At 48.3% G+C, this 12,500-nt stretch overlaps 1 protein-coding gene and 1 long non-coding RNA gene across 3 annotated transcripts in view; one reads left to right on the forward strand and one right to left on the reverse strand.

Moving 5' to 3' along the window:
* nbas (NBAS subunit of NRZ tethering complex) overlaps positions 1 to 12,500 on the forward strand; it is a 384,598-nt gene that overhangs the window by 233,290 nt on the left and 138,808 nt on the right. For both annotated transcript variants that reach the window (XM_052524617.1, XM_052524618.1), the window contains exons 38-40: positions 3,534 to 3,657; positions 11,665 to 11,741; positions 11,836 to 11,973. In XM_052524617.1, the coding sequence (XP_052380577.1) occupies positions 3,534 to 3,657; positions 11,665 to 11,741; positions 11,836 to 11,973 (339 nt within the window). The remainder of the gene's footprint in view (positions 1 to 3,533; positions 3,658 to 11,664; positions 11,742 to 11,835; positions 11,974 to 12,500) is intronic.
* LOC127931560 (uncharacterized) overlaps positions 12,006 to 12,500 on the reverse strand; it is a 1,048-nt gene continuing 553 nt past the window's right edge. The window contains exons 2-3 of the long non-coding RNA XR_008141760.1: positions 12,238 to 12,447; positions 12,006 to 12,153 (exon numbers count right to left, since the gene is read on the reverse strand). This is a non-coding gene — a long non-coding RNA (uncharacterized LOC127931560). The remainder of the gene's footprint in view (positions 12,154 to 12,237; positions 12,448 to 12,500) is intronic.

Raw genomic sequence — 12,500 nt, forward strand, 5'->3', positions numbered from 1 at the left:
TCCTTCCTAACCCTGGTCTCTTCCTAACCCTGGTCTCTTCCTAACCCCAGTCTCTTCCTAACCCTGGTCTCTTCCTAACCTGGTTCCCAGTTTTGTGTGATAAATACTAATATAATGTTTGTCTAACCCTGGTCTCTTCCTAACCTGGTCTTCTTCCTAACCCTGGTATCTTCCTAACCCTGGTCTCTTCCTAACCCTGGTCTCTTCCTAATCCTGGTCTCTTCCTAACCCTGGTCTCTTCCTAACCCTGGTCTCTTCCTAACCCTGGTCTCTTCATAACCCTGGTCTCTTCATAACCCTGGTCTCTTCATAACCCTGGTCTCTTCCTAACCCTGGTCTCTTCCTAACCCTGGTCTCTTCATAACCCTGGTCTCTTCCTAACCCTGGTCTCTTCCTAACCCTGGTCTCTTCCTAACCCTGGTCTCTTCCTAACCCTGGTCTCTTCCTAACCCTATTCAAAAACATCAGATACACATCAACAGTAAGACAGTGATATAATGTTTGTCCTTATCGCCCAGCCCTAGGCTAGAGCTGCCTCTTTCAACGAGACAGTAACCTGGACGCTAATAAAATACCGCCCAGTTTTGCTGTGATAAATACTGTGATATAATGTTTGTCCTTATCGCCCAGCCCTAGGCTAGAGCTGCCTCTTTCAACGAGACAGTAACCTGGACGCTAATAAAATACCGCCCAGTTTTGCTGTGATAAATACTGTGATATAATGTTTGTCCATATCGCCCAGCCCTAGGCTAGAGCTGCCTCTTTCAACGAGACAGTAACCTGGACGCTAATAAAATACCGCCCAGTTTTGCTGTGATAAATACTGTGATATAATGTTTGTCCTTATCGCCCAGCCCTAGGCTAGAGCTGCCTCTTTCAACGAGACAGTAACCTGGACGCTAATAAAATACCGCCCAGTTTTGCTGTGATAAATACTGTGATATAATGTTTGTCCTTATCGCCCAGCCCTAGGCTAGAGCTGCCTCTTTCAACGAGACAGTAACCTGGACGCTAATAAAATACCGCCCAGTTTTGCTGTGATAAATACTGTGATATAATGTTTGTCCTTATCGCCCAGCCCTAGGCTAGAGCTGCCTCTTTCAACGAGACAGTAACCTGGACGCTAATAAAATACCGCCCAGTTTTGCTGTGATAAATACTGTGATATAATGTTTGTCCATATCGCCCAGCCCTAGGCTAGAGCTGCCTCTTTCAACGAGACAGTAACCTGGACGCTAATAAAATACCGCCCAGTTTTGCTGTGATAAATACTGTGATATAATGTTTGTCCTTATCGCCCAGCCCTAGGCTAGAGCTGCCTCTTTCAACGAGACAGTAACCTGGACGCTAATAAAATACCGCCCAGTTTTGCTGTGATAAATACTGTGATATAATGTTTGTCCTTATCGCCCAGCCCTAGGCTAGAGCTGCCTCTTTCAACGAGACAGTAACCTGGACGCTAATAAAATACCGCCCAGTTTTGCTGTGATAAATACTGTGATATAATGTTTGTCCATATCGCCCAGCCCTAGGCTAGAGCTGCCTCTTTCAACGAGACAGTAACCTGGACGCTAATAAAATACCGCCCAGTTTTGCTGTGATAAATACTGTGATATAATGTTTGTCCATATCGCCCAGCCCTAGGCTAGAGCTGCCTCTTTCAACGAGACAGTAACCTGGACGCTAATAAAATACCGCCCAGTTTTGCTGTGATAAATACTGTGATATAATGTTTGTCCTTATCGCCCAGCCCTAGGCTAGAGCTGCCTCTTTCAACGAGACAGTAACCTGGACGCTAATAAAATACCGCCCAGTTTTGCTGTGATAAATACTGTGATATAATGTTTGTCCATATCGCCCAGCCCTAGGCTAGAGCTGCCTCTTTTCAACGAGACAGTAACCTGGACGCTGTTAATAAAATACCGCCATGGTCGTATATGTTTTGGTGATAAATACTGTGATAACATGACATGGTGTTATTGGTCACATTTAGGTTAGGTCAGACTGTTATTGTTTGTCACTTATACATCACAATACCGTGATGTTATTGGTCACATGGTTAACCATGGTTAGCATATGTTATTGGTCACATACACATGTTGTTATTGGTCACATGTTAGTGATGTTATTGGTCACATGGTTAGCAGATGTTATTGGTCACATTACAGTTAACAGATGTTATTGGTCACATGGTTAACAGATGTTATTGGTCACATGGTTAGCAGATGTTATTGGTCACATGGTCACATATTGGTCACATACACATGGTTAACAGATGTTATTGGTCACATGGTTAACAGATGTTATTGGTCACATGGTTAGCAGATGGTATTGGTCACATGGTTAGCAGATGTTATTGGTCACATAGATGTTATTGGTCACATGGTTAGCAGATGGTATTGGTCACATGGTTAGCAGATGTTATTGGTCACATACACATGGTTAACAGATGTTATTGGTCACATGGGCGCGTTCTTCACAACACTGTCTGTGTGGGTGGACCATTTAATTTAGTCAGTGATGTGTACGCTGAGGAACTTGAAGCTTTCCACCTTCTCCACTTCGATCCCGTCAACGTGGGTAGGAGGGGTGCTCCCTCTGCTGTTTCCATCCACCAGACAGGTGTGGCAGATCAAGAAGCTGATTAAACAGCATGATCATTACACTTTGTGTGCTGGGGACAATAATAAAAGGCCACTTTTCAAGTGTGCAGTTTTGTCACACAACACAATAATAACTAATCGCTCAAGTCAAGTGTACCAAGTTTTGAGGGAGTGTGCAATTGGCTGACTGCAACGATGTCCACCATTACTGTTGATTGATCATATCTCGACCATATGCTGCCAACCGCTTAACCGGCCTCATGTGTAACCACGCCAACCCAGGACATCCACATCCGGGCTTCTTCACCTGTGGGATTGTCTGGGGGGGAGTGGGAGGGGGGAGTATTTATTTCTGTAATGAAGCCAGTTTGTGGGGAAAAACTCATTCTGATTGGCTAGGCTCCCCAGTGGGTGGGCCTATGGCCTGGCTGCCAGGTGGGTGGGCCTATGGCCTGGCTGCCAGGTGGGTGGGCCTATGGCCTGGCTGCCAGGTGGGTGGGCCTATGGCCTGGCTGCCAGGTGGGTGGGCCTATGGCCTGGCTGCCAGGTGGGTGAGCCTATGGCCTGGCTGCCAGGTGGGTGGGCCTATGGGCTGGCTGCCAGGTGGGTGGGCCTATGGCCAGGCTGCCAGGTGGGTGGGCCTATGGCCTGGCTCCCCAGTGGGTGGGCCTATGGCCTGGCTCCCCAGTGGGTGGGCCTATGGGCTGGCTGCCAGGTGGGTGGGCCTATGGCCTGGCTGCCAGGTGGGTGGGCCTATGGCCTGGCTCCCCAGTGGGTGGGCCTATGGCCTGGCTCCCCAGTGGGTGGGCCTATGGCCTGGCTGCCAGGTGGGTGGGCCTATGGCCTGGCTGCCAGGTAGGTGGGCTTATGGCCTCTCAGGCCCACCCATGACTTCACCCCTTCTCATTCTAAACCTCTTGTCTCTCTCAGAGTGAAGATGTGTATGGGTCGTATGACGCCGTACCTCAGGAGCAGTTTGCTGAGGTTCTACTGCGGACTGGGAAGCTGACTGAGACCAAGACAGAGGGACAGACCCTGTTCCCTGCCACAGAGGGTAATGCACAAACACACACTGGGGGAGGGAGGGAGAGAAAAAACACCACTGTAAACTCAACCCATATTTTTGTTTTATTTTCCCTTGTGTACTTTAACTATTTGCACATCGTTACAACACTGTATATAGACATAATATGACATTTGAAATGTTTATTATTTTGGTACTTTTGTGAGTGTAATGTTCACTGTTAATTTGTCATGTTTATTTACATTTTGTTTATATATTTCACTTGCTTTGGTAATGTTAACATGTGTTTCCCATGCCAATAAAGCCCGAGGGAGGGAGGGAGGGACTGTTCTAGTACCCTCGCCAATTAATTGATATATATGTTGAAGAGGGTGGGGCTTAAGCTGCATCCCTGTCTCACCCCACGGCCTTGTGGGAAGAAATGTGTTTTTTGCCTATTTTAACCGCACACTTGTTGTTTGTGTACATGGATGTTATAATGTTGTTTTACCCCCAACACCACTTTCCATCAGTTTGTATAGCAGACCCTCGTGCCAAATTGAGTCAAACATTTTTAAATCAACAAAGCATGAGAAGACTTTGTGTTTTGGTTTGTTTGGTTTTGTCAATTTGGGTGTGCAGGGGTGAATGTGTGGTCTGTTGTTGGTAATTTGGTAAAAAGCCAATTTGACATTTGTTCAGTACATTGTTTTCGCTGAGGAAACGGGACAAGTCTGCTGTTATTGATAATGCAGAGGATTTTCCTAAGGTTGCTGTTGACCCATATCCCCCAGTAGTTATCGGGTCACATTTGGTTCCAAATATTGGGGAAGATGCCAGAGCTGAGGATGATGTTAAAGAGTTTTAGTATAGCCAATTGGAATTTGTGGTCTGTATATTTGATCATTTCATTGAGGATACCATCAACACCACAGGCCTTTTTGGGGTTGGAGGGTTTGTATTTTGTCCTGTAACTCATTCAAGGGAATTGGAGAATCCAGTGGGTTCTGGAATCCAGTGGTTCTGGAATCCAGTGGGTTCTGGTAGACTTTAATAGTTGATTCTAAGATTTTGTTGTTGATTTTGTATATATTTTTGCAATTCATTCTTTGTCATAGGGCTAAAAGGAGAAGTGGTTTACCCAAACATCTCCGTTTTACGTCATTATTTGTTGTTTGTTTCAGTTTCCCAATTTTCCCAGAAATGGTTAGATTCTATGGTTTCTACTGAGCTGATTTCTGATTTCCTTCTTTTTCCATAGTTTATTTCTGTATTGATTTTCTCCATAGTGAAGGAGTAGACTCGGTTTTAGATTTGATAGGGAAGCTGAGAGGTCAAATATACTGTTTAGATGTTCTACCTTCACTATTACAGTGAAACCTCTAGGACATTGTCTAGAAGGGATTGAATTTGTTGTTGCCTAATTGTTTTTTGGTAGGTTTCCACACTACTCTCCTTCCATCTATAACATTTCTTATTATTACTCATTTACTTTGGCTTTAATGCCTCATGATTGAGTAATGCTCTTTTTCAAATAGACTGATGTTGCTTATGTTGTCGTAGTTGTGCCTAGGGGGCATATGGGGAGGGAATGCTGTCACCTCCAGGTAGGTGTTTGTCCCCCTGTGTGCTGAGGGTGTCAGGTTCTTGTCCAGTTCTGGCATTTAGGTCGCCACAGACTAGTACATGTCCCTGGGCCTGGAATGATTGATCTCCCCTCTAGGATGGAGAAGCTGTCTTCATTAAAGTGTGGGGATTCTAGTGGGGGGATATAGGGGATTCTAGTGGGGGGGATATAGGGATTTAGTGGGGGGGGATATAGGGGATTCTAGGTGGGGGGGGATTCTAGATATAGGGGATTCTAGTGGGGGGGGGATATAGGGGGATTCAGATTCTAGTGGGGGATATAGGGATTCTAGTGGGGGATATAGGGATTCTAGTGGGGGATATAGGATAGTGGGGGGTATAGGGGATTCTAGTGGGGGGATAGGGATTCTTCAGTGGGGGGGGGATAGGGATTCTAGTGGGGGGGATATAGGGATTCTAGTGGGGGGATATAGAGTATTCTCAGTGGGGGATATAGGGGATTCTGTGGGGGGATATAGGGGATTCTAGTGGGGATATAGGGGATTCTAGTGGGGGGATTCTAGTGGGGGATATAGGGGATTCTAGTGGGGGATATAGGGGATTCTAGTGGGGGGGATATAGGGGATTCTAGTGGGGGATATAGGGGATTCTAGTGGGGGGATATAGGGATTCTAGTGGGGGGATATAGGGATTCTAGTGGGGGATATAGGGGATTCTAGTGGGGGGATATAGGGGATTCTAGTGGGGGGGGATATAGGGATTCTAGTGGGGGCATATAGGGGATTCTAGTGGGGGGGGATTCTAGTGGGGGATATAGGGGATCTACAGTGGGGGATTCTAGTGGGGGGGGATATAGGGGATTCTAGTGGGGGATATAGGGATTCTAGTGGGGGGATATAGGGATTCTAGTGGGGGGATATAGGGGATTCTAGTGGGGGATATAGGTAGCACACAGGAGGACATCATTTACATTCAAACGGCTCTCCTGTAAAGTCGGGATATAGCGGATACGCCTAGTTTCTGAATCGGGTAACATATCTTGCTGTCTGGATATGGGGAGGCCAATATAGTGTGGTCAGGGTTTGTTTGGGGGTATTAGCTGACTGGGATGTAGCTGGGGATGCTGTGGTCTAGGTGTAGGTCCTCAGGGCGTGGGTTCTCGGTGCAGGTCCTTCAGGAGGAGGTCTTGCAGGTCTGGGAGGGTCTCCAGCTGGTCTGGGTGCCCGCAGCTCCTGGAGAGGTGCTCGGACTGTCATTCGGGGATGGTGGCAGGTAGAAAGTAGACCTGGTCATTCACCCGCTGTATGGGGGCAGGGAGAAAGTAGTCCTGGGTGGAGGGACCTGGTCATTCACCCGCTGTATGGTGGCAGGGAGAAAGTTGTCCTGGGTGGAGGGACCTGGTCATTCACCCGCTGTATGGGGGCAGGTAGAAAGTAGTCCTGGGTGGAGGGACCTGGGATTCACCCGCTGTATGGGGGCAGGTAGAAAGTAGTCCTGGGTGGAGGGACCTGGTCATTCACCCGCTGTATGGTGGCAGGGAGAAAGTAGTCCTGGGTGGAGGGACCTGGTCATTCACCCGCTGTATGGTGGCAGGTAGAAAGTAGTCCTGGGTGGAGGGACCTGGTCATTCACCCGCTGTATGGTGGCAGGTAGAAAGTAGTCCTGGGTGGAGGGACCTGGTCATTCACCCGCTGTATGGTGGCAGGGAGAAAGTAGTCCTGGGTGGAGGGACCTGGTCATTCACCCGCTGTATGGTGGCAGGGAGAAAGTAGTCCTGGGTGGAGGGACCTGGTCATTCACCCGCTGTATGGTGGCAGGGAGAAAGTAGTCCTGGGTGGAGGGACCTGGTCATTCACCCGCTGTATGGTGGCAGGGAGAAAGTAGTCCTGGTGGTAGACCTGGTCATTCACCCGCTGTATGGTGGCAGGGAGAAAGTAGTCCTGGGTGGAGGGACCTGGTCATTCACCCGCTGTATGGTGGCAGGTAGAAAGTAGTCCTGGGTGGGAGGGACCCATCATTCACCAGCTGTATGGTGGCAGGGAGAAAATAGTCCTGGGTGGAGGACCTGGTCATTCACCAGCTGTATGGTGGCAGGTAGAAAGTCCTGGGTGGAGGGACCTGGTCATTCACCCGCTGTATGGTGGCAGGGAGAAAGTAGTCCTGGGTGGAGGGACCTGGTCATTCACCCGCTGTATGGTGGCAGGGAGAAAGTAGTCCTGGGTGGAGGGACCTGGTCATTCACCCGCTGTATGGTGGCAGGGAGAAAGTAGTCCTGGGTGGAGGGACCTGGTCATTCACCCGCTGTATGGTGGCAGGGAGAAAGTAGTCCTGGGTGGAGGGACCTGGTCATTCACCCGCTGTATGGTGGCAGGGAGAAAATAGTCCTGGGTGGAGTTGTGGACCTGGTCATTCACCCGCTGTATGGTGGCAGGGAGAAAGTAGTCCTGGGTGGAGTTGTGGACCTGGTCATTCACCTGTATGGTGGCAGGGGAAAGTAGTCCTGGTGGTAGAGACCTGGTTTTTCACCCGCTGTATGGTGGCAGGGAGAAAGTGTTTTGATGGTAGCTCTCTCTCTCTTTGGTAGAGTTCCTCTTAGTCCCTCCTCTCTCTTTGGTAGAGTTCAGCTTTAGTCCCTCCTCTCTCTTTGTAGAGTTCCGTTTAGTCCCTCCTCTCTCTTGGTAGAGTTCAGCTTTGCTCTCTCTCTGTCTCACTCGCTCACTCTCTTCTCCTCTCTTCTCCTCTTCTCCTTCTCCTCGCTCTCTCTCGTTCTTTTGTTTTCTCTCGTTCTCTTTGTTCTCTTGTTCTCTCGCTCTCTCTCTCTCGCTCTCTCGTTCTCTCTCTCTCGCTCGTTCTCTCGCTCTCGATCTCTCGCCCTATCACATAGTGCTTGAGGTACTTTAAACACTTAATTTTGGAAATTCAAGTACTGGATTATCTTGAAAACCAGACATTATCTCAAGTTGGTACTTCACAAGTACTCGATTTATAATGAGGAGAACAGAAAACGATCGAATATGTTCATATGAAAAATGTATTGGTCTTGAAAATTAATTTCCAAGCAGACTACTGAGTTGTATTTCCCGAAGTGTTTCGCTCTCTTGTTGTCGCTCATTCTACCCACAATACCACTCAGTCAGGCAGGTACAGAACTGACTGATTAGATGCCACCAAAGGTTACATTGGGAGCTGAAATGCCGGGCAAATGTGGATCCTGTCTGGCAAGATGTTGATGTTTATGAATGGGTTTTGCCAGACCCAACCAGGGATGTAGTGGAAAGGAAATGGCGTTTACTCACTGTTTTATTTTGTTAATGATAGTTTAGCCACTAATTATTGCATTCCCGGTGTTCATCTCTCCCTTGATGGTAGAGTTCAGCTTTAGTCCATCCTCCTCCCCTCTCTCTCTTGATGGTAGAGTTCAGCTTTAGTCCCTCCTCTCTCTCTCTCTTGATGGTAGAGTTCAGCTTTAGTCCCTCCTCTCTCTCTCTTGATGGTAGAGTTCAGCTTTAGTCCCTCCTCTCTCTCTCTTGATGGTAGAGTTCAGCTTTAGTCCCTCCTCTCTCTCTCTTGATGGTTGAGTTCAGCTTTAGTCCCTCCTCTCTCTCTCTTGATGGTAGAGTTCAGCTTTAGTCCCTCCTCTCTCTCTCTTGATGGTTGAGTTCAGCTTTAGTCCCTCCTCCTCCTCTCTCTTGATGGTAGAGTTCAGCTTTAGTCCCTCCTCTCTCTTGATGGTAGAGTTCAGCTTTAGTCCATCCTCCTCCCCTCTCTCTCTCTCTTGATGGTAGAGTTCAGCTTTAGTCCATCCTCCTCCCCTCTCTCTCTCTTGATGGTAGAGTTCAGCTTTAGTCCCTCCTCTCTCTCTCTTGATGGTAGAGTTCAGCTTTAGTCCCTCCTCCTCTCCCCTCTCTCTCTCTTGATGGTAGAGTTCAGCTTTAGTCCCTCCTCCTCTCTCTCTCTTGATGGTAGAGTTCAGCTTTAGTCCCTCCTCCTCCTCTCTCTTGATGGTGGAGTTCAGCTTTAGTCCCTCCTCTCTCTCTTGATGGAAGAGTTCAGCTTTAGTCCCTCTTCTCTCTCTTGATGGTGGAGTTCAGCTTTAGTCCCTCCTCCTCTCTCTCTCTCTCTCTCTCTTTGATGGTAGAGTTCAGCTTTAGTCCCTCCTCTCTCTCTTGATGGTGGAGTTCAGCTTTAGTCCCTCCTCCTCTCTCTCTTGATGGTAGAGTTCAGCTTTAGTCCCTCCTCCTCTCTCTCTTGATGGTGGAGTTCAGCTTTAGTCCCTCCTCTCTCTCTTGATGGTAGAGTTCAGCTTTAGTCCCTCCTCTCTCTTGATGGTAGAGTTCAGCTTTAGTCCCTCTTCCTCATCTCTCTCTTGATGGTAGAGTTCAGCTTTAGTCCCTCCTCCTCTCTCTCTCTTCTCTCTTGATGGTAGAGTTCAGCTTTAGTCCCTCCTCCTCTCTCTTGATGGTAGAGTTCAGCTTTAGTCCCTCCTCTCTCTTCTTGATGGTAGAGTTCAGCTTTAGTCCCTCCTCCTCTCTCTCTTGATGGTGGAGTTCAGCTTTAGTCCCTCCTCTCTCTCTTGATGGTAGAGTTCAGCTTTAGTCCCTCCTCTCTCTCTTGATGGTAGAGTTCAGCTTTAGTCCCTCCTCCTCTCTTGATGGTAGAGTTCAGCTTTAGTCCCTCCTCCTCTCTCTCTCTTGATGGTAGAGTTCAGCTTTAGTCCCTCCTCCTCTCTCTTGATGGTGGAGTTCAGCTTTAGTCCCTCCTCTCTCTCTTGATGGAAGAGTTCAGCTTTAGTCCCTCTTCTCTCTTGATGGTGGAGTTCAGCTTTAGTCCCTCCTCCTCTCTCTCTCTCTCTCTCTTGATGGTAGAGTTCAGCTTTAGTCCCTCCTCTCTCTCTTGATGGTGGAGTTCAGCTTTAGTCCCTCCTCCTCCCTCTCTCTCTCTTGATGGTAGAGTTCAGCTTTCGTCCCTCCTCCTCTCTCTTGATGGTAGAGTTCAGCTTTCGTCCCTCCTCCTCTCTCCCTTGATGGTAGAGTTCAGCTTTAGTCCCTCTCTCCCTTGATGGTAGAGTTCAGCTTTAGTCACTCCTCTCTCTCTATTGATGGTAGAGTTCAGCTTTAGTCCCTCCTCCTCTCTCTCTCCCTCTCTCTCTCTTGATGGTAGAGTTCAGCTTTAGTCCCTCCTCCTCTCTCTCTTGATGGTGGAGTTCAGCTTTAGTCCCTCCTCTCTCTTGATGGTAGAGTTCAGATTTAGTCCCTCCTCTCTCTTGATGGTAGAGTTCAGCTTTAGTCCCTCTTCCTCATCTCTCTCTTGATGGTAGAGTTCAGCTTTAGTCCCTCTTCCTCATCTCTCTCTTGATGGTAGAGTTCAGCTTTAGTCCCTCTTCCTCATCTCTCTCTTGATGGTAGAGTTCAGCTTTAGTCCCTCTTCCTCTCTCTCTTGATGGTAGAGTTCAGCTTTAGTCCCTCCTCTCTCTCTTGATGGTAGAGTTCAGCTTTAGTCCCTCTTCCTCTCTCTTTGATGGTAGAGTTCAGCTTTAGTCCCTCTTCTCTCTCTTGATGGTAGAGTTCAGCTTTAGTCCCTCTTCCTCTCTCTCATGGTAGAGTTCAGCTTTAGTCCCTCTTCCTCTCTTTGATGGTAGAGTTCAGCAAGTGAGTCCCTCTTCCTCTCTCTTGATGGTAGAGTTCAGCTTTAGTCCCTCTTCCTCTCTCTTGATGGTAGAGTTCAGCTTTAGTCCCTCTTCCTCTCTCTTGATGGTAGAGTTCAGCTTTAGTCCCTCTTCCTCTCTCTTGATGGTAGAGTTCAGCTTTAGTCCCTGCTCTCTCTCTCTCTCGATGGTAGAGTTCAGCTTTAGTCCCTCCTCCCTCTCTCTTGATGGTAGAGTTCAGCTTTAGTCCCTCCTCTCTCCTCTCTGCGATGGTAGAGTTCAGCTTTAGTCCCTCCTCTCTCTCTCTGATGGTAGAGTTCAGATTTAGTCCCTCCTCTCTCTCTTGATGGTAGAGTTCAGCTTTAGTCCCTCCCTCCTCCTCCTGGATGCTCTCTTGATGGTAGAGTTCAGCTTTAGTCCCTCCTCTCTCTCCCTCTCTCTCTTGATGGTAGAGTTCAGCTTTAGTCCCTCCTCCTCCCTCCTCTCTCTCTTGATGGTAGAGTTCAGCTTTAGTCCCTCCTCCTCCCCCTCTCTCTCTTGATGGTAGAGTTCAGCTTTAGTCCCTCCTCCTCCCTCCCTCTCTCTCTTGATGGTAGAGTTCAGCTTTAGTCCCTCCTCTCTCTCCCTCTCTCCTTCCCACCGCTCCCCCTCTCCTCCACACTCTCTCTCAATTAAATGTCAGTTGTAAGGTCTTTACATGGGAAACATGAAATGTTAACATTTCCAAAGCAAGTGAAGTCCCCCCACTCTTTCTCAGTTCAATTCAAGGGTCTTTATTATGCATGGGAAACATATGTTACCGTTTCCTGTCTCTCTCTCTCTCTCAGTACTGCTGCAGCTGGCCAGTGATGCCTTTCCCAGAGACATGACCCTGGCTCTGGCCTATCTCCTGGCTCTGCCGCAGGTAACACACACGCTCTGCTCTCTGATTGGTCAGTTACATTCATCCGTATGCTGACCTCTTTTCACCTGTATACTCCACACTGGTACCCCCCCAGGTCCTGGATGCTAACAGGTGTTTTGAGAAGCAGTCCCACTCGGCCCTGTCCCTGCAGCTAGCAGCCTACTACTATAGTCTACAGATCTACAACTACCTGGTCCCATGCCTCAAGGCCAGCACACACACTCTCTACAGGGTGAGTACACGGTGTGTTTGAGGTGTGTTTGACGTGTGTTTGAGGTGTGTTTGAGGTGTGTGTAGTTCAGCCTACTACTATAGCCATAGGTGTGGTGTCTAATGAGCTAAGCTTCCCAAAACAGTCCATAAAACGGACCTACGGGGTTCTACGTTGTTGATAGTGTCGTATGAAACGGACCTACGGGGTTCTACGTTGTTGATAGTGTCGTGTGAAACGGACCTACGGGGTTCTACGTTGTTGATAGTGTCGTGTGAAACGGACCTACGGGGTTCTACGTTGTTGATAGTGTCGTATGAAACGGACCTACGGGGTTCTACGTTGTTGATAGTGTCGTGTGAAACGGACCTACGGGGTTCTACGTTGTTGATAGTGTCGTGTGAAACGGACCTACGGGGTTCTACGTTGTTGATAGTGTCGTGTGAAACGGACCTACGGGGTTCTACGTTGTTGATAGTGTCGTGTGAAACGGACCTACGGGTTCTACGTTGTTGATAGTGTCGTATGAAACGGACCTACGGGGTTCT

This window comes from Oncorhynchus keta, chromosome 8 (genome assembly GCF_023373465.1).
Source record: "Oncorhynchus keta strain PuntledgeMale-10-30-2019 chromosome 8, Oket_V2, whole genome shotgun sequence".
NCBI classification, from domain to species: domain Eukaryota; kingdom Metazoa; phylum Chordata; class Actinopteri; order Salmoniformes; family Salmonidae; genus Oncorhynchus; species Oncorhynchus keta.